We start from the raw sequence: 25,127 nt of genomic DNA, 5'->3' as shown, positions 1-25,127 counted from the left end.
TATGCAGCTAATATAAAGTGGTGCACTTTTTTTTTTTTACATGAGGATTTAATGAAAGCCCATTTCTGATGACTCTGGTCTAGTGCATTTTTATGTTAGCTGTTGGAGTACTTTAGGCATATAAAAAATACAGAAAATGCTAACCCAGACCACATGTACCCATCATTTCTATCTTAGGGCTTTTAAAGTCCAGGAAATGAAATTGCTCAACTAACTCATTCAGAAAGTAAGCATCTGCACTTTCTGCTTTAAATCATGTTGATATTCCAAATATAGCAATAGAAAAACACTCTTTTGATTACCTTAAAATAGACATTAGGTCATTATATCTCGGACTGACTATGAAAAGTCATTTGTTTCTTAGAATAAAAAAAACAAAACGGTTTCTTACCCCCACCTTTATCCCTTTCAGTTGTGTTTGGTTGTGTTTGTTTCTCATAATATTTTTGTGTTTTATTTTTTTGTTTCTCATTATTATTTTGTTTTTGTTCATTTGCTTCTGCACCATGTAACTGTATGGTAGGCTAGTAGCATTTCCAAAGAGCTGCAGGGGAAAGAGCTCACACTCAGCAAACTCCAGGAGCACGTGAGTGAAGTCAGTCATGTGAAAGAGGCTTTGGAGAAAGAACTTCAGGTGTTGGTAAGTACCTGCTGGGAGCCTGAGTCTCTGGCCAGTCGAATTGTTCCTGTTTACAAACAAAAATCTCCACAAAGAAAAAGCATTGTACCTAGTTCTTTCTCTTTCAAAGTACTGATTTAAATCAAACTTATTAGTAATAGGCTGCTAAATACCTTGAGGGGAATCAGATCACACCCAAACTAGCAACAAAGGTAGGTATTACAGTTGTCCCCCCTTATCCGCGGGAGATACATTCCAAGACCCCTGTGGATGCCTGAAACTGCGAGGGTACCGAACCCTGTATGTACTGTGTTTTTTCCTATGCTATACAGATCTTTGATAAGTTTAATTTATCAGTTAGGCACAGTAAGGGATTAACAATAACTAATAAAATAGAACAGTGATAACAATGTACTGTAATAAACGTTATGTGGTCACTCGTTTCAGGGGCCCCTTGCTGAAGTCCTCGTACAGGCTCAGTGCTTTCTGGCACAAAATCTTGCCATTAATTGAGACATGTTCTCTGCTTGTCCACCCACAAATTTTTAAAAAAATATTTTTATTGATTTGAGAAAGGAAGGGAGAGGGAGAGAGAGATAGGAACATCAGTGATGAGAGAGAGTCATTGGTCAGCTGCCTCCTGCATGCCCCCTACTGGGAATCAAGCCCACAGCCTAGGCATCTGCCCTGACCAGGAATTGAACTGTGACCTTATGGTTCATAGGTTGACATTCAACCACTGAGCCACGCCGGCTGTGCCACCCATAAATTTAATGCCTTTTCCATCAAGCACTTTTCACGCACTGTGGCCCTAACTTTTGGAGTTTGAGGTGCAACACCAAGACTAACAGGAATTTCTGTTCCTTCACAGCTTCACTGATAGAAGATTCTCACCTCAGCATACAATTCTTTTTTCTTTCCTTAATAAGTTGAGGACTTTCACCTTTTCCCTTGCAGGGGTGGGAAACGTCCAGCCCGCGGGCCATATGAGGCCTGAGAAATCATTTGGTCCGGCCCTGCCAAGGCATTAGGGATGAGTTAGTTAAATGTTTGACCAAATACCACATGGCAGTTTTTAAGGTGATAATTTTGTGTGGTCTGTGAATGGTGTTATAAATATCCCTATGGCCCTGGGCAGAAATAAGTTTTCCCACCATGCAAAGGAAGCACGTGATGCTGATCTTTGCCTATCTGAATCGCCAGCACCACTGCTCCAACGGCTGTTTTTCAGTAAAATAAGCGTGACTTGCAGTAAGCATTGCGATATCTCGACAGTTGATTTGATAACCAGGAAGGCTACCAAGGTACTAAGGGGCAGCTGGAGTATCCATCATGGAGACGCCAGACAAAGGGATGAGGCACGTCTGGGCGGGACAGAGTGGGATGGCACAAGATTTCATCACACTACTCAGAACAGCACACAGTTTACAACGTTTGAATTGTTTATTTTCTGGATTCCACATTTCGTATTTTCAGACGTTGGTTGACCGTGGAACTGAAACCATGGAAAGTGAAACCGTGCATAAGGGGACCTTCAAAAATAATCTGTCCTTTGCTCTGGCGATGTGTTGCTCTGGCATGCTATTGAGTGCTTAGTTGTATTAGACACAGGGACCTTCCTAGTTATGCACCCGGCACGTTTGGTTTCATGTATGATGAGGCCACGCACTGTATCTTCTCCATTTGCCTGGTGACAGCCAGCCATCCTGGACCCCTGGACCCTCTGTTAGCAAGGCAGGTCCTGATTCCGCAGATTCACACAACTCTCTCTTACAACTTAGCTTATTCACGTCAGGAAATGCCTTTTTATTTCCTATATCCTCATTCCCTAATCCCAAGTGGTATGTTATTTTTTTTCTTCGCTTTTCTCAACTGTTCTTCCTACCTTGCCTCTTTCATCAAAAACATGAGCTTAATCAAGGTTGATCACCATAAGCAGTGCCAGTGATACCCAGACATTGTGGGAAAGGAAAGTCGTAGGCTTATGGAGGAACAAGGTAAGGGAAGCATGTTCCACACTATGCACGCACATGCATATACTTAAATATGTGTGCACACTCACACATATATCCAGATGCATGTGTGTGCCCAGGCATGCACTCGTGCTTATACAGGCACAGTATGCATACGGTAGTAATTGATGCCTTCGTGTTCTAAGTGTAAGTTAGTTTTAATGAAACGAAACCAGCCACAAAAATTAGGTAGCGTAGTTAGAACTGAAACATTTAGTTTTCATAATTTGAAATCTCTCTATTCTGAATACCCAATTCTTCTTTCTTTAGAAAGAAAAGTTTGCTGGTGCTTCAGAGGAGGCAGTCTCTGTCCAGAGGAATATGCAAGGTATGTGTTTCTCTTTTCTTTATTAAATATGTTTTATTGATTTCAGAGAGGACGGGAGAGGGAGAGAGAGATAGAGACATCAGTGATGAGAGAGAACCATTGATTGGCTGCCTTCTGCGTGCCTCACACTGGGAATTGAACCCACAACCTGGGTATGTGCCCTGACCCGGAATTGAACTATGACCTTGTTCATAGGTCAATGCTCAACCACTGAGCCATGCTGGCTGGGCTGCACAGTATGTGTTTCTAGTGTGTGAGCAGATTGCGTTAGAGAATGTCCCGTTCTCACAGTGGAGCTGGCCCCTGCAGTACACAAAGTCCATGCTGCCCACAGCCCGACTGCACCATCCTTGAGGCCCCTGCAATGCCCAGTAATACAAGGCCAATTCTATTGGCTCCCTAAAGCCTCAAATGCCAGCAATTTTTTTTCTTTTATTTTTATTGATTTTAGAGGAAGGAAGAGAGGGAGGGAGAAACACGTATGGGTTGCCTCCCGCACACCCCCCGACCGGGGTTCATCAAACCCACAACCTGCGTATGTGCGCTGACCAGGAATTAAACCCTCCACCTTTTGGTGTATGAGATGATGTTCTAACCAATTGAGCCACACCAGCCAGGGCATTATTTTCTTATTTTGACTTAAAGTTTGTTTCATATTAAAATGTAAGCGTACTTAAGAAAAGTATTATCTTGCCTAAGCTTCAGTCCCTGATAGCTCTGTCGAGTTTTAAGTGGAAGGATGCCTAGTGCCTGCCTAATCTACAGATTTGCGAGGCAAAAGAGATACATGCTTATATTCTTGAGGTTCATTATACAGTGTTTGATTTGCAATGGGACTTTGTAGTATTCCTGTGACTTCAAATCTCACGCATATGATTTGCCAAGCTCTAGATGGCTTGTTAAATATGAAATATATTAAACTTTTCACTTTATCCTAACTAGAAACTGTAAATAAATTACACCAAAAAGAAGAGCAGTTTAATGCGCTGTCTTCTGAATTGGAGAAGTTGCGAGAAAACCTAACAGGTAAGAAGATGTCTCTGGTTACTCAACATTAAGTATAGTAGGCTCCCTAGGATTTGAGATAATTGCAGTATGTTAAAGTAACACATCTATTCAGGCTTAATGTCTTCACTCATTATGGTGATATAATGGGACAGAATACCTGTTTGAGGTCCATAACCTTCAGCAAACCCTCTTGGTCCTGTTTTCAAACGAGCCAGCGTCCAACAACATCGCTCCACTCCCACTGCTGTCCTTGACCCAAGCCAACCACCTTGCACCTGAGCTACTCCAGTAGTTGGCCTCCTGCCTGCTTCTGTCTGTTCTCAGCACAGCATCCAGAGTGATCCTCCAGCATCAAGTCAGCCCCCAGCTCCTGCCACTCCTCTGCTCAGGATCGCCCATTGGTCCCAGATCACTCAGGACCAAAGGCTGTGGTCCTTACCATCACAGGCTCTGCTCTCTCTCTACTTCCTCTTGCACTAGTTTTCTCGTTGTCGTTTCCACTCCAGCCGTAGTGGCCTCCGTGGAGACACCTGCATGTCAAGCACGTTCTTGCCTCGGGGCCTTTGCACTCACTCTCCCCTCTGCCTGCAGCCCCTTTGCTTTACTTCCTTCAGGTCTTAACTGAACTGTCACCGTCTCAGAGAGGCCTTATCAGAGATTTAACCCCCCAACTTCTTTCTTGATCCTTTCTCTGCTTGTATTTTCTTCTTCTTAGCACTCAGCACTATCTATTATAGTATTTCCTTTCTTTATTGATCTTGTTTATTGCTTGTCTTCTTTGCTAGAGTATAATTTTCACAGGGATTGCTATATGTAAATATCCTCAGAGCAAGGCTGGTGTATGGGATACAGGCAGTCAGTTTTTGTTCATTATAACAGCAGTGCTATTTTTTTTCTATGTCTATTCAGGCATGGAGGCAAAATTTAGAGAGAGAGATGAAAGAGAAGATCAGTTGATAAAGGCAAAAGAAAAGCTGGAAAATGACATTGCAGAAATAATGAAAATGTCAGGAGATAATTCTTCTCAGTTGACAAAAATGAATGATGAGTTACGTCAGAAAGAAAGGTACGTATGAATGCTCATGAGAGTGCTGCTTTAGGTTAGGCTGAGGCAGGGCCTCGGGGGGAGGGTAGCCCAGTTCTTCAGGGTTGTTGTGTTTTCTTTCCCGTCCCTTCTTTCTCTTATTACCTCAGTGTATACTTGAGTCTACTGCTTAACCTCTAAGGAATATAATATTGTAGACCTTCCATTGACTTGTTAGGAAAAGGTAGTTTATCAATGGCAGTAACATCTTTTACAGGCAGTTAAAAATATTTTTAAAATATGTTTTTATTGATTTGAGAGAGAGAGAGCTAGGAAGAGGGAGAGAGATAGAAACATCAGTAATGAGAATCATCAATTGGCTGCCTCCTGGATGCCCCCCACTCCCACCCCATCTCCGGGGATGGAGTCTGCAACCTGGGCATGTGCCCTGACTGGGAATCAAACTGGTGACCGCTAGGTGCATGGGATGATGCTCAACCAACTGAGCAACACTGGCCAGGCAGCAGTTAAAAATATTTTTACTGCCCTTACTATTTCCTAATTCTCATAGTAATTCTATGAGGTGAGGATATTATTGTTCCCATTTTAAAGAAAAGGAAACTGAGGCTTAATGAGGTTCAGTAACTTGCCTGAGGTTTCAGATCTAGGCAGTCCAGTTCCCAGTCCTTGCTGCTCTTAATCGCTCCGTTGTACTTCCTCAGTGCTAATGCTTCTGTTATCCCAATCTCTGCTCTTGTCTTTATTCTGAGGTCTTGTTTGATTTTTTCTCCTTTTGATAGCTGCCATATGGAAATAAAATGTTTTATAAGGCAAACACTTTCAGAGGACACTTTAGGACAGGGGTCCTCAAACTACGGCCCGCGGGCCACATGCAAATACAAATATTGTATTTGTTCCCGTTTTATTTTTTTACTTCAAAATAAGATGTGCAGTGTGCATAGGAATTTGTTCATAGTTTTTTTTTTAAACTATAGTCCGGCCCCCCAACGGTCTGAGGGACAGTGAACTGGCCCCCTGTTTAAAAAGTTTGAGGACCCCCGCTTTAGGACCACTAGACTTCAGATTCTGAGTGTCACTACTTGGACAAGTTACGTTTACACTTCGCCGTACACCACACACAGTTCAGTGTGAGTGGGTGGCGACTGGGCCTTGCTTGACCGACGTTGGTCAGACTTGCTGTGAGGCGGGTGCCGCTGGTGGCCGTGACACGGGGTCTTGGAGCAGTTCCATTGCCATAGGTGTTTTATAGGTGTGACGCCCAGAGGTACCACAGGTTTCCCTTCTCCATTTCTAGGCTGATGTCCCATGTTTTTTGTGCATCTTTGTTCGACCACATGGTTCTTTTTTTTTAAAATATATTTTTTATTGATTTCAGAGAGGAAGGGAGAGATAGAAAAATCAATGATGAGAGAGAATCATTGATCAGCTGCCTCCTGCCCGCCCCCTACTGGGAATCGAGCCCGCAACCTGGGCATGTGCCTTGACCAGGAATCGAACTGTGACCTCCTGGTTCAAGGTCGATGCTCAACCACTGAGCACCCCAAGTTCTTTAAGTTATTTATTGTCATTTTTATGTTCTCAAGCATCACTAGAATGAGTTTTTTATAATCTAGTCTGCTAAAATTTTGACATTTTGTAAATACTCAATATGTTTACTTTCCACTCATTTTTCCCTGTAGATCTATGGACATAAAATAATCCTAACAATTATAGTAGATGCTACTCTAAATAATGTATTTATAGCTATGACAGTTGTTAAAATTAGTCTCCAGGACAAATCAAGTTTTTTGGTTGCTTATTTCAGATGTTATTAATTACTCATAATATTTATAATCATTAATACAATTATGATTAATAGTATCTTTCTAGTAGAACTCTAGAACTGAGAGCATTCTTTTGAAAAATCTGACACGGTGTATTGAAACTTCTCCTAGAAATGTGGAAGAATTACAGCTAAAACTTACAAAGGCCAATGAAAATGTGAGCTGTCTGCAGAAAAGTATTGGGGATGTAACTCTCAAAGCTGAACAAAGCCAGCAAGAAGCAACTAAAAAACATGAGGAAGAAAAGAAAGATTTGCTGAAAAAATTGCTGGACCTGGTAAGGAGGGAGCACATGGGACTGTTTACTGGCGAGGAAGGTGAGGGGCAGTTCAGTTGTGGTGAGGTGACTCATTTCTTCTCTCGGGGCTCCCACAGGAAAAGAAGATGGAAATGAGCCACAACCAGTGTCAAGATCTGAAAGCCCGGTATGAGGAAGCCAGTTCTGAGACCAAGGCGAAGCATGAGGAGGCTCTGCAGAAGCTGCAGACGCTCCTGCGGGGCACAGAGGAGAGGCTGGCGGCCACCCAGGAGCAGAACAAGGACTTGTTGCAGGAAGTGGTGGAACTGAAAAAACAAGCCGAGGATGCTAGAGTAAGTGGCAGAGGGAATTATATTGCATTTGTTTGCTTGAGTTCTGCTTCAGGCTGGAAGGGCCCTTAGCAAGTGGCAGCTAAGGAGATGAGCTTGAATCACATTTCTTACCAGCCACTGTCCTTGTCCAGGGTAGGCCGTAGCTGCAGGTCTCTTCCCCTGAGTGTACCATGTGGCCATCGCCCCCTCTGCTGTCACAAAGAGTCCGATGTGGCTGAGATTGGTCTGCCTTCTTGGAATAGACTCCTTGTTGTGGGAAAGCTTGTTCCTCTAATCTTGGCCATCTTGCAGCCAGCTTGCGCTAGGGGCTAGGAGAGACCTGTTGCAGAAAAGCCAGAGGCAGAGGCCATGTGCGGAGGTGAGCAGGGAATGGAGTCTGGTTGGAGGAACAGCTCCCAGAGGAGAACGTAGAGATTAGGACTCTGGAGAGAACTTTTGCATGCTCCCCAGGAAGGCACAGTGAGCTTATTGACAAGGAAGCTGGATTCAGGGCCCGCAAGGAAACATCTGTTATTAAATAGAGTAGAACTTGATGTATTGCATTTCTTTTTGTGGTCAGGATTGTATCTGTACCCAAGTAGATTTTTTTTGACTGGTAACTTCATGTTCAACCTTTCTACTAGTTTTTAACTTTTTCTTACTGCCATTTAACTTATTGAAAGAAAAGTAAATACTTGTCTTTATTTTTAATGTTCCAGAGAAATGTTTATAGAGGAGGAGTTTGCTAGAAAGAAAATCTACAAAGAGCATCTGTAGGTCTTGAAACGGATCTCATTTAAAACTTGTAAATTAAGTGGATCGTAACACAATATATGTCATGTATAAGATGCCTAAGTTTTCTCCCTCCTGCATGCTGGCCACCAGGGCTTTCTCTTCTCCCTCCCTGTACAATATCTAAAGATTTATGAGCCATTCACTTAACACTGGATGTAAGTTCCAGATCTTCTGTCTTTGTGGTTCCCTTGATCTGGACAGACTCCAGTTTTTTCGTGTTTCCCTTAAACATGTTGCAGCCTGACCTGACCACAGCATTCTAGTAGTTTGTGTAAAGTCTCATTAATCTTGTTTCTGGCTGGGTGTTTGTTTGTTTGTTTACAAGGTCATTTGGTTCACATGCCGGCATTGCTCCCCCTCCAAAGTGTCTGGATATTCGGTTTCTGTGACTTTCGATGTTTGTCAACAACACTGGCTCACAGGCTCTTTTTGAGAATCTAATGAAATCTTAAGATGTTTTTCCTGGGAAAGTTTACATACACACTCAACAAGTTTATGTGACAGTCCCGGAGGTGCATGGAGCCCAGGAGGCCTCTGTTTCCCTGGATCTACAGCTGTGCTGTCCAGGATAGTAACCACTAGCCACGTGTGGCCATTCAAATGTAAATTAGTCAAATATATATATATATATATGTTGGATTGTGTTTTTAAGGATTTCAGATGCACATTTTTATGATAATTGGTCTGTATATTGCATTGTGTGCCTACCACCCAAAATCTCATCATCTTCCGCCACCATACATTTGGCCCCCTTTACCCTTTACTACTCCCCGCTCCTCTTCCCACCAGGGGCCACCATACTGTTTGTGTCAGTTTTATATCCCACATATGACTGAAATCACGTGGTTCATAGCTTTTTCTTCCTGACTCATTTCGCTTTGCATGATAAGTCAGATTGTAGTAAGGTCGGCCTTTTAGTCACACTCACCGTGCTCAAGTGCTCGCACATGTGACTAGAGGCTAGCACACAGGATCGTGCAGACGGAGCACATTTACACCATTGCTGAAAGTTCTGGACAGCGCTGGTAGAGACACTGTGGTCAATTTATGTATCTGTAAACCAGTGCATTTGTTTAAAAACCCACTTATTTTCATTGCTAGAGCTTAGCGAAGTAATCTGTATTTTTAATGTTGTATGTAATAGTGGGACTAGATCCGTGTCAGGCCAGCAGCTCTCCTTTAGTAAGTGAGGGCCTGCCGTGAGTTTGAAAGCAACAGATTTTTTTCCCTTGCCCTTACCCCGCCACTATCCCCCACCCCCTGCACTTTTATTTTTTGAAAATATGCTCACTTTTTATAGTTTGTTTTATTGTATTTTTAAAGATTCTCTTGTGCCTCCTTTCTACATAGACATTGTTGGATAATTAGAATGGCAGGGGAGAATCTTACGCCCAATGTCAAAAATCACACTACTGTTTTTTCTTTTTAATTTATATTTTAATTTATTTCAGAGAGGAAGGGAGAGGGAGAGAGAGAAACATCAGTGATGAGAGAGAATCATTGATTGGCTGCCTCCTGCGCACCCCACACTGGGGACTGAGTCCGCAGCCTGGGCTTGCGCCCTGACCGGGAATCGAACTGTGACCTCCTGGTTCATAGGTTGACGCTCAGCCAGGAGCCACGCCGGCCGGGCCACACTACTGTTTTTACCTTAAGAAAGCTATCAAGAATAATCTCAAAAATTCTCTGAAAGATAAAAGAAACTAATAGCTGTCTCGGCCCTTTGCAGAGCTAATCCCGCTCTGTCGTATCTTTTATGGGCTCTGTTCTTCGGTACTCTTTCCCTTGTTATTCAGATAGTTTTCGTGATATTTATTATAAAAATTTTAACTTTTATTATTTAGGCTACATTAAGTTATCTGGGCTTGCATGTGTCTGCTTGATTTCACCTTATTTCCATTCTCCCCACCTTTTGTTTCTGTAGTCGCTAACTTGTTTGTTAACATCAGCCCAAAGAGAAACCGAGCTAATGTCAGAAGAGCTGAGGGGTCTGAGGTCAGAGAAGCAGCTTCTGGTGCAGGAGGGCAATGCTTTAAAGTCAGAGAAAGGTGCGCTCATGTCCAAGCTTGTAGAGGCAGAGACCAGAGTAACGTTCCTCCAGGAAGACCAGCAGAAGCTGTGGTCGATAAACGAAGCCCTCAATTTAGAAAAGGAGCAACTCTTAGAAGAAAAGCTGCATCAGCAGGGGCAGCTCCAGAGTGAAGCTCTGGCTGCAGAGCGAGAGAAACTGCTTCAGGAGGTCACTGTCGCACAGGAAGAGCTCCTGAAGATGCGCACGGAAAGCGCCTCTCTGCAGGCTTCCAGAGCCGCCCTGCAGGCCCTCGTGGAGGAGCTCCAGTTCAGCAAGGAGAGTCTGACTGCCGAGTGCCAGAAGGACCGGGAAGAAAAAGACCGCCTGGAGGACCGCGTCAAGAAGCTCGTGAGCGAGAACCTTGCTGTGGCTAAAGATAAAGACAAGACCATTAAGAAGCTGCAGAGCTCTTACGAGGAGCTGGTCAGAGACCAGAAGGCCTTGGTGCAGGAGGTCAAAGATCTCACGGCGGAGAAAAAGTCAGCGGCGGAGAAGCAGTCGGGCCTTGAAAACATATGCGTAGCCCTAAAAGTCGAAATGGATGGGCTCTTGCAGAGCAGCAGGGACCTGCAGCTGGAGAAGGGCGCACTGCTTCAGGACCAGGACAAGCTCAGCGCCAGCCTGGCCACTGCGCTCCAGGTCAAACAGCTGCTCAGCGCCGAAGCCAGCGGGCTCCGTGCGCAGCTGGACACCGCCAGCAAAGGGCTGAGGAAGGCCGAGCTGGAGGCCATGCAGCTTCAGGCCGCAAACACCAGCCTCACGAAGCTCCTGGAGGAGATTAAGGCCAGCCGGGAGATCACGGACTCCGAGTGCATCCAGCTCCTGCACGAGAAGGAGATCCTGGCCATGTCTGAGAGGAGGCTCCTGGCCGAGAAGGAAGAACTCGTGCGTGAAAATAGGCTCGTCATTGAGAAACTCGGCCAGTGCTCCGGGGAGGCCGTGCGCGTGGAGACGAGCCTGAATGAGAAGATCGCGTACCTGACCTCGGAGAAGGAGACGGTTTGTCAGAAAGCGTCTAAGATCAAAAGGCAGCTGGACAGCCTCCTGAAGGAAAAGTCTGTGCTGGAAACACAGAATGGAGATTTACTTGCAGAAAGAGAGAATTCCATCAACTGCATAGGAGAGCTTAAAAGGAAGTACGAGCAGGAGTCTGCAAACAGGAGGCTCGTCGTGCAAGAGAAGATGAAGCTCTTGGGTAACCTCGATGCTCTGAAGAAAGAGCTCCAGGAGAGAAAAAAGGAAAACCAAGAACTGGCCACCGCCAAGTGCGAGCTCTCACTGATGTTGAAAGAGGCCCAGAGCGCCAAAGAGCACCTGGAAAAGGAGCACACCCACATCCAGCAGGCCAGGGAGGGCTTGAAGGCTGAGCTGGAAACGTGCTGCTCCGAGAAGGACCAGATGCTGAGGGACGGGCTGAGCCTGCAGGAGGAGTGCCAGAAACTGAAGGAGGAGGTGCGTGCGGTGCAGCAGTCCTTGCTCCTGGAGCAGGAGGCCCGGGCCAAGGAGAGCGAGTCAGCCTCCTACGAGAACAGCAAGTTACTTGGGAGGGCAGCGCGCCTGGAGCAGGAGCTGGAAGAGCTGAGAGCATCCACCAAGGAGCTCCAGGCCGAAAACGTGGGGCTCGTCCAAGAGAAGAGCACCTCCGAGCAGAAGGTGGCGGAGATCCTGAAGGAAAAGGAGCTCCTGACTGCAGAAACGGCGCGGCTGGCTGCCAACATCGAGACGCTGCGCAGCGACTTCGCCTCCCTGTCCAAGTCCAAGCTGGAGTTGCAGGAGCTGCACAGCTGCCTCAGCAAGATCCTGGATGACCTGCGGCTGAGCCACCAGGCGGCCGTGGCCGATCGGGCCCAGGCGCTGCAGGACAACAGCAGCCTGCTGGCCGAGAAGAGGGAAGTGGCGCTGAGGTGGGATGAGCTCCTGAAGGAGAAGGAGGCGCTGGCCGAGAGCTACTTCATCCTCCAGAAGGAGATCAGCCAGCTGGCCAAAACCAACAGCCACATTTCCGCCAACCTCCTGGAGTCTCAGAACGAAAATCGGATCTTGAGGAAAGACAAGAGCAAGCTCACCCTTAAAATTAGAGAGCTCGAAACTCTTCATTCTTTCACGGTAACGTGGGAGGTTCCAGCCCTGAGCACCTGGACTAACACTGCACTAACTCGTTGGTGGCCAGGGCGTTTGTGCCCGTGTCCCTAAAGGCAGTCCACCCCATTTTCTCCGTTGTTTGTATGTCTCCAGCTGTTGTAGCCACCCGAAAGGGCACTTCTTTACTAAGTGTCTAATTGCAGGTCTCTCTCCATTAGAAATGAGTTGTGAACTGTGAATAACAAGGATATACTTTTTAACTTGAGGGGGACATTTTCATGAAAAAGTCAAATGGGGCTCTTTTTTAAAAATATGTTTTTATTGATTTCAAAGAGGAAGGGAGAGGGAGAGATAGAAACATCAATGATGAGAGAGAATCATCGATCTGCTGCCTCCTGCACACCCCACACTGGGGATCGAACCCACAACCTAGGCATGTGCCCTGACCGGGAATTGAACCGTGACCTCCTGGTTCATAAGTCAATGTTCAACCACTGAGCCACATCAGCTGGGCTCAAATATGGTTAAGGCTTATGAACAATAGTAAAATGGGCACATTGTTGAAATATATAGTGTCTTCTATTTGGCTTTTTACTGTTTTGTTGTGTCCGTCCATTTGGAGTTGGAAGGCTCCAGTGGAACCTGCATGACTGGGAACAGGGAAGGTATAACACTGAATTCCCCTATGTGTCATTGGACCACTTGTAGTTGCAAGCAGCTGCCTAAAAAGGTTTTCATTTATTTTATGATTTTTTTTTTTACAGATCGTCAGCTAAGGGTCTATTTCCCTATTCATATTATCTTTTTTATTCACAGCCATGTTTATATTCATTACCCACCACTTCTCATAGACATTTCCATTCAGTGCTACTCCTTAAGCACTTGACCTTACATTCTAATTGCGCAAATAATTTTTATTTTTATTTGGAAAATTCCCCACCTCAATTCTGAGTGGTTTCAAAAGCCCCCCAGTTTGAACTAGCAAGGCCAGTATTATAAGCTTAGAATGGGTACATGTGATTAAGAGAAAAATGCAGCCACGAAAGGGTATCGCTCTTGATTGTCACTGCATGTTTCTCTCAAGCCTAAGCCAGGATGGCGAGTGTGGCTGTCAGCGTCTCTCGGAAGGCACAGGTTCAGAGGGGCCGGTGGTAATCGGTTTACGGAGAAATGGCCTGGGAGGGGAGCAGCGCCCCTCATGTCTCAGTCAGCATGTGCGGACCTCAGGCGGGCCCGTCCCTGTGTGACCCCTGTGCAGCGCAGCCTGAGCGGTGACCTGGCGGGGTTGTTGTTGTGTTTTTTTTTAAAGTATATTTTATTGATTTTTTACAGAGAGGAAGGGAGAGAGATAGAGAGTTAGAAACATTGATGAGAGAGAAACATCGACCAGCCGCCTCCTGCACATCTCCCACTGGGGATATGCCCACAACCAAGGCACATGCCCTTGACCGGAACCAAACCCGGGACCCTTCAGTCCGCAGGCCGACGCTCCATCCACTGAGCCAAACCGGTTTTGGCAAACCTGGCGGGGTTGGTGAGCGTGGCCCCGTGCCTCACAGTGCTTTCTTGTATTTAGGCTGCTCAAACAGCAGAAGACGCCATGCAGATCATGGAACAGATGACCAAAGAGAAGTCGGAAACTCTCGCCTTCTTGGAGGATACCAAGCAAACCAATGAAAAACTCCAGAATGAAGTAATCAGATTTAAATGGCTTTTTGTACAAAGGACAGCTTATCGACTTCACGGGATGTTTGATCATTAACTCAGGATTGTTTATTTTTTTGAAGCGTGGCCTCATGCAGGTTTGATCTTCGTTAGCGGAGTCGAATGTACACCAGAACCACGATAATATTAAATAAAGTGTATTACTTCATTGCTTCCCTAGTAGGATCCACCTTTTAAAAACAAGGGGGAAACCCTAGCAGTGTGGCTTTCTGTGGTGACTGTTTGGTAGAACTGCTGAGAGGAGGCGCTGACAACATGCTCTCGTTTTTGTGTCTTTTCTCTTAGATCACGCACACTTTTTTTTTTTTTTCCAACTCTCTCCCAACCTTGAGCCACTAAATTTCATTCCTCAGCTCCGAGTTTGACATAGGCCTTTTCTTGGCATAATTCAGTACTGGTTCCCAATTGTGTCATCTCGAATTCATCACTTCTGGGTCTTGGAGACATTTGTGGTGTCGAGATCATTTCGATTCTGTCCAAAAGTAGCATTCTCGTTCTTATACCCTCCTCTGATTTCCCTCCTCCACCCTCCAACTCATATTAGTCCTTTCTGCCTTTGGAAAGATGCTACCTAAATCCTAAGCAGGGTGATTCACTGGAATAGTGTACATAAAATTCTATAGAACTTTGGGTACTTTTATTTTTTATTATATTTTAAAATATATTTTTATTGATTTCAGAGAGGAAGAGAGAGTTAGAAACATCAGTGGTGAGAGAGAATCATTGACTGGCTGCCTCCTGCATATCCCCTACTGGGGATTGAGCCTGCAACCCAGACATATGCCCTTGACTGGAATCGAACCCAGGACCCTTCAGTCCACAGGCTGATGCTCTATGCACTGAGCCAAACCATCTAGGGCCTTTGGGTGCTTTTAAACATAACAAGCAGATAAGACATTAAGTAAAGCACAATAAAGACATGACCTTCTCATTATGGAAGACCCAGGATGTGAATCTGTGAAAGACATGAGCATTTTGAGATAATTATAGGGTCAATAAAACTCAACACGGTAGGGAGTACAGTGGGGCCTTGACTTACAAGTTTAATTCGTTCTGTGACGGAGCTTGTAACTCAAATTACTTGTACATCAAATCAGAAAGTGAACGAGTGAAACACATGATGCTGGGCTGATGTGGCGTTCACTGTGACGTTCGCTGCGCCAACTAGCGGTGGGGTATCTGAAGCTGGCTCATAACCCGAATTTTAGCTCGCAACTCAAAGCAAAGAATCAGCCGAGAGACGGCTCGTATCTTGAAAAACTCGTTAGTCGGGACATTCGTAAGTTAAGGCCCCACTGTATATTTATAGAATTGACAGTCTTCGGAGAAGACTTTAAGCTAAAAATATAAAAACATTTTAAAAATCATTGATGATCATCAACATTAGAAGCTAAAGTAAATGAGAAGGTTTTAGGGACTGGCTCTCACCTCTGAGGCTAGAATCGTGTGCCTCAATAGCATACGCCCAGGTGTCTTGGTTGCAGCCAGAATGAATCAAGGCTGTATGAATCACTTTCTGGACACACTGGTATTTTGTTTTTCTTGTTCTGTGTTACTGGAATGTTAGAGGGCACGAACAGGAAGATGGTGTGTAAAAATTAGCAAGACACTTTTTAGGACTCCTGACTGGTGACCTGTGGCAGAGCAAAAGTCTCTCTGGCCATGGGAGATAAGTATACAAATCCCAGAGAGCCAGCCAGCGCCCGGAGCACACACTGTGTGATGGGTGACCCCCTAAAGGGCTCCCCACCTAGAACTGCATTCCCTGCCAGAGCCTGTAATTGGTCACATCCCACTCACCCCTGTCCCACGTCTGGATTCCCGCCAGGGGCCAGGCAGGCCCTACTCCTGGCTGTGTCCCCCGTTGGCAGGTGGTGGGGCTGAGCCTGTGTGAGCGCCTTTTGGTGCCACTACATGGCTTTTTCCTTCTCAGATTGAAGTTCCCATGGGTAACTCTTATTCCCCGTCTACACACGTTTTGTTTCAAGTAACTTTTACAATGAGGACTATGTAAAATTGGTACTGGTGTTGCAAAATATCATAGCCTAAATCACTAATTTTAAGGAGAGAAGTTTTTTTTTTTTTCATTACAAAGAAGAACACTTACTGAGGTGTAAAGCCTTTGCAATTTCTTTCTTTTCTTTTTTTTTTTAAGATGGTTCATACTTGAATAGCAAGTTCAATGATAAATGTCAGGAATTGTACACAAGGTGAAATGAAACTTTCATTTTAACTTATGAAGCAGTTTAGTCTGACATTTTGACCAGGTGTACAGGAATCCGACTAGGTGTAAAAGGGGGTGGTTTACAGTTTATAACACTTGGTCATGTGCAATCTTTTCACCAGGGTGATTTTTTTTATAAGTGACTGAGTTCACTATTTTTTTAATGCCTATTTTTGTGAATAATTTGTCATTATTCAGTCATGTCATTGGAAAACAAGATAATTTCACCGAGCTTTTTTCTCTTGGTCTTTAAGTTGGATACACTTAAAGAAAACAACTTGAAAAATGTGGAAGAGCTGAACAAGTCGAAAGAACTTCTGACTGTCGAGAATCAGAAAATGGAAGAATTCAGGAAAGAAATGTAAGTTTATCTCCTGTGAGAGATGTTGTGGAACTTACTAAAATCACAAACGTGAAAACAATGCTAATTATTTAAAAACAAAACAAAACTTGACAAGTACATGGAGTAAAAATAGTCTCCCTCCTGCCCCCTCGGTGTTACTGTACCTGAGAAGTAGTCCCTATAACACACTGTCGTAAGTCAGAAATACAGGTGTGGTAAAGACCAAGATGAAATGTGTGCTGGCTGGTGGCCCTAACCCCAACCCAGCGCCCCACTGCCAGCATCCCACCTCTGAGCCGCACTAGGAAAAGGAGGGGCAGGGCCAGAGCAGGCCTCACCAAGAGAGCTTGGGCGTCGAATATGATCCCTCCTCCCAGCTATACGACTGCTCGTCTCTGGTCACGGTCACTCCACTGGTTAGTGTTGAAGTATTCAAGGTCCTTGCTCTGTCGTTCTGTCCTGCCACCTCCCCCACAGCGTGGGGTGGTTTCGCCTCTCGTAAGAGACAGATTGTTTTTGTGCCCCCTTCCTTGAATGATCCCCGCAAGCACTGAAAGCTTAGTGTCATGCCTGTGGAAGCAGAGGACCAGGGGCAGAAGACGGTGCTGCTGCCCCTCTAACCTCGGCCTGTCTTCCTCCCTGGAGCCGTACTCCCCTGATCCCTGATGGCCGTGGTCCAGGTAAGGGGCCAGGTCACAAGGCAGACAGAATCTAGGCTGCTTTTTTTTTTTTTTTTTTTTTTTTTAATCCTCAACCAAGAATAAGTTTTCATTGATCTTTTTGGAGAGAGAGGAAGGAAGAGAGAAAGGAAAAACAAAACAAAACATCGATTGGTTGCCTCCCACCTGGGGCTGGGACCTACAGTGCAAGAATCAAACCCAAAACCTTTTGGTGATGCTCTAACCAACTGAGCCATTGGGCCAGGGCTAGGCTGCTTTGATTAACTTCTTCCTGGCCCACCTCTATGAAGTGCATGTACCCACTGCGCTCAAAAGAAAAAAAGGTGTTTCTATTTTCAAATCAGGTCCATGCCGCCAGTTTTTTTTTAAATGTATACATTTTATTGATTTCAGAGAGGGAGAAAGATATAGAAACATCAGTGATGAGAGAGAATCATTGATCGGCTGTCGCCTGCACACCCCCAATGGGATTGAGTCCGCAACCCAGACATGTGCCCTGACTGGGAATCAAACCGTGACCTCCTGGTTCATAGGTTGACGCTCAACCACTGAGCCATGCTGGCCGGGCCACCAGTTTTAAGTCCAGTTTTCTCAATTCTACAGCTTACTGCTGCCTTTATGATTTGGGGCAAATCTTTTCAGTTCCCTGAACCTCGGTTTCCTCATCTTTAAAATACAAATAATACCATGAGCTTCCTTAAGGGTTTGAGGATTCAATGAGAAAATGTGTAAATAAGCATTTTTGTTAATTTTAAAACATTGAACAAAGACTTAGGACATTTTGATATTTCTTAGACCCCTTGTTTTAATTTTCCTCGCTGTGGGCTCCTAATAGACACCAAGGATTGAAAAACCTTTAAAAGATGGAAATCTTTCCTAGAGAAAGAATAGGATCACAAATGTCTCTCACAGGCCACACAAACGCTGAGACCAAACATCCCCTGAGGAGGGCAGTGCTCACCTGGGAGTGAAAGGTTTGGCTTATGATGATTTCATCATGAGTAAAACCTTTTATTTGGTCAGGAATTGATTAGACAGAAGAGGGGTGTCAGCTGTCCTATGTGCGGGTGTGTTTTGATCCTTGGCTAACATCAAGCCTCCCAGGTTTTGATGTTTGTTTGTTTTTTAATATATTTTTGTTGATTTCGGAGCATAAGGGGGAGAGAGAGAGAGAAAAATCAATGATGAGAAAGAATCATTGATTGGCCGCCTCCTGCATGCCCCCTGCTGGGGATCGAGCCCACAACCCGGGCATGTGCCCTTGACCAGAATCGAACCCTGGACACTCCAGTTCGCAGGCCAATGCTCTATTCACTGAGCCAGATTGGCTAGGGCAAACCTCCTAGGTTTTGAATGACTAATTATCTGAGGCTAAAATTCCCTCTGTCTCGGTTTCCCTTCACTTGCTAAATAAATATCTCTGTAAAACAACAAATTTAATGTGTTAAGAAGAGAATTGCTTTGTAGATTTATTCCCCTAAATCTTCACGAGGCCAGCCCATTGTGCATATTGTAGGTAGATGGAGAACTAAAAATCTAGAAAACTGAGATGCCAAGCACTGCCACCCATTAGACAATTGAAGTTAAAAATAGATGTGTTCATGCGTCAGCGGATGGATTTATACCCAGATGACTGGACTCAGAATTCAGCCATGTATGGCATCTTGCTAAATGGAGTGTAGCCAGCACAGATTCAAGATTCATAATTGTATCAAAACCTGTGATGGCATAAAACTACAATGTAGTGATCAAATAAAATATTCGGAATGTCCATGTATGGAGGTTAACAACTTGGGAGGTATATTTTGGATTAATTTTAACCTTGGAAAGATGCTTAGTAAATAGTTAGCCAGCTCAAGTTTTTTTGTGTTGTTGTTTTTTTAAATAGATTTTTACTGATTTCAGAGAGGAAGGGAAAGGGAAAGAGAGACAGAAACATTGATGATGAGAGAGAATCATTTATTGGCTGCCTCCTGCATGCCCCCTACTGGGGGTTGAACCTGCAACTGGCCATGTGCCCTGACCGGGCATCAAACCCTGACCACCCGGTTCATAGGTTGATGCTCAACCATTGAGTCACACCAGCCAGGCCCTGCTCATCCTATATAAGAAAGTGGTAATATGCAAATTAACCCTCACACCCTCACAAGATGGCTGCCTACAACCAGGCCGGCAGGGAGGTTAGTGAGGGACGACCAAACAACTGAACAGCAGGCTGCGAAGGGCAACCAGGCCGGTGGGGGGGGGGGGGGGGCCGTGAGGGGCAACGAGGCCGGCAGGGGGGGCAGTTGGGGGTGATTAGGCTGGCAGGGGGGGCAGTGAGGGGTAACTAGCCTGGTGGGGGGGGCAATTGGGGGCAACCAGGCAGGCAGGCAGGTAAACGATTAGGAACCAGCAGTCCGAATTGGAGAGGTTGCAGGCTGGGCTGAGGGGATCTTCCCCTCTCCCCCACCCTCCCACCCTCATGCACGAATTTCATGCACCGGGCCTCTAGTGTTTTATATGCTGATATTCACAAGATAGGTTAGCAGGCTATTTTTTAAATTTATTTCCTTTAATTATAGATTAGCATTATGGAAAGAATATAGTCCAAATAAAAACACCTGTTATATAACTAGAAAACTACATTTCCTTTGGGATTACACCTCTAGTTGGCCAAAAAAATATACTGAGATTCAGGCCAGCACTTGATTCTGACAGATATCGACAAATGAGACCATTAGATTTTTATTTCTGCCAGCAAAAAAAAAACAACCAACAACAGCAACAAAAAGATTACAGACTTAATGCAGTTAGGACAGAGTACCTTGGCGGCAAAGTAAATCCCTTTGTCAACATAAGTAGGTTTTAGTATGACTTCCTAATGGATACAGTCCTGAAGACAAGAGGAGCACTGACCATTTCTCTTGTCATTTATTTGATAGTACATTGCGTTTTGTATGGCCTGTTTAGAAGTAAGGTAAATGTGGGTGGCGAAAGGCTGGATGTAGAATTTATTAGATTTTTTTAAAAATGTGATAACCGTGGGTGGCAATCCACCTCCTGAGAGGTTAGAGCCATGTAGCCCCTCCTGTGTAGAGATAACACTGTCTCCTGTTATTATAGATCCTATCGGGCACGTGACCCAGATCTATTTTCCTCAGTGCTGTGAAGCTGGTCGGCTCCCACAGTTTCCGTGCCTGTCTTGTTTCTATGGTAACCCTGCACCCACTGTCCTTGCAGAGAAACCCTGAAGCAGGCAGCTGCTCAGAAGTCCCAGCAGCTTTCAGCACTGAAAGCGGAGAACGTGAAACTTGCCGAGGAGCTGGGGCGAAGCAGGGACGAAGTCACGAGTCATCAGAAGGTCAGTGGGCCTCGGGTGGGCGTCCCTGTCTCGGACACGCCGATGCCTCCTGCTGCCGCCAGCAGGGCGCTGCTTAGAGGCAACTCCAGATGAGCTCCATGTGGCTGGGTTCTTCCTACTGGGATGTCACGCCGCCTGTGTTACGTGTCTCCTTGTTTCCAAGTGTGCTATGCTATAGGGCTTAGGGTAGGAGTCACTGACAGGTCCTTACACACAACACACCAACACTGGGAACTTGCAAGCAACTAGAAATTAAGATCATTATTAGCTGATCTTATACCAGTGCATTTACATGGACAGGACAGTATCTTCTCCCTACTACACTTTTAAAATGATTTTCTCTAAGATTTTGTTTTTTCTTTCATCAGAATTGGCTTTAAGAGAACAGATTCCAAGAATACGGTTTTGGTGTGAGGCTTGGCAGCTGTTTCTAAATAGAGCTCTGCTTCACTTTAAATTTTAAGACATTGAACAGACATTCCTACTGGAACCACGTGTATGTGTGCACTCCTGTGCATTGGTGTGCAGGAGGTGCGTTACACCCAGAATGAACACTGGCCACAGCCCGTTTACTCCTGTATTTAAATCCCACAGGTTTCTGGCAAGTTTATTAGACACTGAAACCAACCTGACTTTAAAGAATGCCATATTCTGCTCTTTATTCTTTAGCAGCCAGATCCAAGTGCTCGGTTGTTAGTCACACCTCATGTCAGAGCCGAAGCTCAAAGAGGCATCGCGGAAGGAACATCACTGTGTAGTAACTCTGGCTCTGCCAGTCAAGGGGGAAAATTTCCCAGCATGCTTTGCAAACATTCATTCTCACGGGGTGGAGTAGTTTGGGGTAAGTGTGTAGCGTATCTGCGGACATGGTGCAGTCTATGGCAGTGTTGAGCTCAGGCTTTTAAAGTCTTGGGAGAGCTCTAGCTGGTTTGGCTCAGTGGATAGAGCGTCAGCCTGCGGACTGAAGGGTCCCAGGTTCGATTCCAGTCAAGGGCATATGCCCAGGTTGTGGGCTCGATCCCCAGTAGGCGGCATGCAGGAGGCAGCCAATCAATGATTCTCTCTCATCATTGATGTTTCTCTCTCTCTCTCTCTCTCTCTCCCTCTCCCTTCCTTTCTGAAATCAATTAAAAAATATTTTAAGAAAAAGTCTTTGGAGAGTTGAACTCAGACTTTTAAAGTCTCCATTATAGCTTTCCACAAAAGGGATGCCTTATCTCTCCAGCTTCTGGGAGGGCCACGGTGCTGTTGGCGATGGTTTCTCTCTGTTGAGTCCTCCCATGTGACAGGCACAAATAAGTGACAGCTGTCATCTCACTCATCTGCACAGTGATGCTAGGAGTGGCACTGTCATGAACCCATTCGCAAGAGGGGAAACAGGAACACAGAGAAGATGGTAACTTGCTCAGCCTCCTTCAGCTAATGGTGTCAGGAGCCATTTGTCATCTTCTGATTTGGGCCAGGACAGAATCGGAGCGGGCTGCCTTACAGAGGGTGGTGTGCTCGCCTTCGATTGGCGCACGAGAAGCTGGCGTTCATGAGAAGTAGGAACCCAAGAGCGGTTTTCTTCCCTGGTGCAGCCCCGGCGTCTGAAGCACTGGGTAGCTCTGAGGCCGGTGTGTCTGTGCAGATTGGCCAGGGAAGGCCCTCAGCTTACTGCTGCGTCTGTTCCCGTCTCCATCATCTGTTGAACTTGTCTGGGGTGGGGGTGGAGGGGGAGTGGGTTCCGTAAGTGGGAGGAACACCCAGAGGTCATCCTCTCATCTCATGTCCTGACCTTTGCGGGCCGTTGATTACATTTCTGTTTCTGTCACCCAGATCCAGATTGCAGTGCCTCGGGAGGCTTTCAGGGCTCCTCTCCCCCAGCTCTTCCTCTTCTGCATGTTGGGGTCTGAACCAACTTCCTTTCGAAAAGGTTTTGTGACTAAACATTTGAAAGTCAGTGACGTTGAAGGGTGTTAGGAAACAGCACCTGCAAAGGAGCAGCTAAGAAAATGACTTCCCTGTAAGGACTGAGGCTGCTATGCCCTTTGCCGTTTTCTAGGTTTTACTCAGGAGAGACCAGGGGTGTGAGTAAAGCATCATAGGCTTCGATGCTCGAGGTTGTTAACAACATTGATCACCAAGAAGGAGCACAGATACTCTTCCCTTGATATAGATCTGCAGTTTTACATAGAGACGTGTGTGTGTGTGTGTGTGTGTGTACATATTTCAGAAGAGTGGCAAGAAGCACCCATTTAAAATACCTTCGAAGAAACCTTAGTCTAAAGAAGGCTGGTGGCCGAAACCGGTTTGGCTCAGTGGATAGAGTGTCGGCCTGCGGACTGAAAGGTCCCAGGTTCGATTCCGGTCAAGGGCATGTACCTGGGTTGCGGGCACATCCCCAGTAGGAGATGTGCAGGAGGCAGCTGATCGATGTTTCTCTCTCATAGATGTTTCTAACTCTTTCTCTCCCTTCCTCTCTGTAAAAAATCAATAAAATATATATAAAAAATAAATAAGAATAAAAAATAAAGAAGGCTGGTACATTCACTGGCTTATTCCTCTGATTGTATGACCTCTGGGAACGAAGAGCACTTTTACTTACGTGAAATTACAAATTTTTACTCTCTTACGTTTCCAAACTATTGATCAACTATGTTCAGAAATATACTACAGTGCCAGTGTTTGGCAGAAACCCTATTTAAAAAAAAAAAAAGACTTTTCAATGTAGTACTAATAAAAATATTTAGTGTTTCATTCTAAAAATTAATACAGCGAAGACAAGATTGACACGGGGTAGGATCTGAATTATCCTGGCTCTCTTACTTAGCAGCCCCAAAACTCACTGCACATCACGTGAGCGGACTACTGTGCACATTTCACAGAATCGTCACAGCACACCTCTGAGACAGTGGGTTACTTTGTAGTCGAGGAAGCGGAGGCTCAAAAGTGAGGTCACTTGCGAAGGACATAAATTCACTGCTGTATCATTTTATAGTGTACAGTTCAGTGGCATGTTGTCCATGCACAGTGCTGTGCTGGTCCAGAACAGCTTCATCACCTCAAACGGAGACGCTGCCCCCGTGTAAGCAGTCACTCTTCATTCCTCTTCCAGCCCCTGGCAACCCTAATCTCCTCTCCCTCCCCACTTGGTGAATTTTGTCTCTATGGATTTGTTGGTGATTTTTAATCCTCACCCAAGGATATTTTTTCCATTGATTTCTAGATCAAGTGGAAGGGGGAGGGGAGGGGAGAGAGAGAGAGAGAGAGAGAGAGAGAGAGAGAGAGAAACATCAATGTGAGAGAGAGACATCTATTGGTTGCCTCCCACTCAAGCCCTGACTGGGCCTGGGGAACCCGCAACCAAGGCATGTGCCCTTGACCAGGAATTGAACCTAGGGCCCTTCGGGCTGAGGGCCGACGCCCTAACCACTGAGCCAAATCGGCCGGGGCTGCTTATTCTTGTTATTTCCCATAAATGTCATCATACAGCATGTGTCTGTCTGTGTCTGGCTTCTCAGCATCGTGCTCTCGAGGTTCATGCAGGATGTGGCGGGTGTCAGTGCTTCGTTCCTTTTCCTGGCCGAATAGTATTTTATTGGGTGGACGGACCACATTTTGTCTGTCCCTTTGCTTCAGGTGTTTCATGTCTCCTTTCTCCATTCAGCTTGTCACCTGTCCCTCCTGATGTCTGCGTGCTGCCTGTAGTTGCTACCACTAGTTTTCCATTCAGATCCCCCGTGGGCTGAGAAATCTCGTTTCCTTAAAAGCAGTTCTAAATCTTGCTGTGCGGTTTCACACTTACAACCCCAATTCTTCCTTCTTTTCGAACTTTAAAAAGAGTGTTCTGTTTTCTGCCTCTGTCTTCTACCTCCCCTCTTCCTCCCAGCCCCCTGCATGCTGCTCTTTGCACCGAGGTGACTCGTGCCTGAATCATCGCTTCCCAAGTGGTGCCACCGATCTTGCCTTCCTTCCCTCTCTGAGCACCTAGCACCGCTACCTGCATTCTCAACGCTCCCCTCGTAACTTCTTCCGCTCTTTTTTCTCTGCATCTCCTGCTGCACCTGGCATCTCCATTCCCGGCTCTGCCGTGACACCCCTTCTCCCTCCCCACGTGGTGAACCTCATTGTCGGAAGCCCACCCTAAAGTTCGTCGCCTCTCAGCTCAGAGCTCTCGGCTCCTTCTTTGTGTTCCTGTCACCGTTGCCGCTGTTGTCTTACGTGGAGCGCTCAGAGCTCCATGTTGTGGTCGTTTCTACTCTTCTCTCCCCACACGGGCAGCGGGACAGCAGGAGTCGTGGAACCAGGCAGGAGTGAGATGAAATGAGTGTGTTGTGTTTAGCCAGGGCTTCATGTCCTGTCCTGTCTTTCAGGGGGTGTAGAGACATTGAGATGTCCTTGGACTTCCTCACATGTCCAGTCCAAAGCTTTGTTGCAGATAATTGTGCTGCCAAAAGCCTGATCTTTTAAAAATAAA

At 45.6% G+C, this 25,127-nt stretch overlaps 1 protein-coding gene across 3 annotated transcripts in view; it reads left to right on the top strand.

Moving 5' to 3' along the window:
• Positions 1 to 25,127, top strand: part of CLIP1 (CAP-Gly domain containing linker protein 1) — an 88,480-nt gene that overhangs the window by 45,511 nt on the left and 17,842 nt on the right. For 2 of the 3 annotated variants that reach the window (XM_081113559.1, XM_081113558.1), the window contains 9 exons: positions 524 to 640; positions 2,902 to 2,959; positions 3,902 to 3,985; positions 4,877 to 5,033; positions 6,947 to 7,112; positions 7,211 to 7,426; positions 13,930 to 14,046; positions 16,557 to 16,663; positions 20,548 to 20,668. In XM_081113559.1, coding sequence (XP_080969685.1) covers positions 524 to 640; positions 2,902 to 2,959; positions 3,902 to 3,985; positions 4,877 to 5,033; positions 6,947 to 7,112; positions 7,211 to 7,426; positions 13,930 to 14,046; positions 16,557 to 16,663; positions 20,548 to 20,668 — 1,143 coding nt within the window. Of the gene's footprint in view, positions 1 to 523; positions 641 to 2,901; positions 2,960 to 3,901; positions 3,986 to 4,876; positions 5,034 to 6,946; positions 7,113 to 7,210; positions 7,427 to 10,124; positions 12,378 to 13,929; positions 14,047 to 16,556; positions 16,664 to 20,547; positions 20,669 to 25,127 lie in introns of all 3 variants that reach the window. The other variant, XM_081113560.1, reaches the window with a different exon arrangement.

Source organism: Myotis nattereri (genome assembly GCF_964212035.1).
Source record: "Myotis nattereri genome assembly, chromosome: 19".
Lineage (NCBI taxonomy): Eukaryota > Metazoa > Chordata > Mammalia > Chiroptera > Vespertilionidae > Myotis > Myotis nattereri.
Note: the sequence above shows the minus strand (reverse complement) of the source record. Positions and strands in the feature narration are given on the sequence as shown.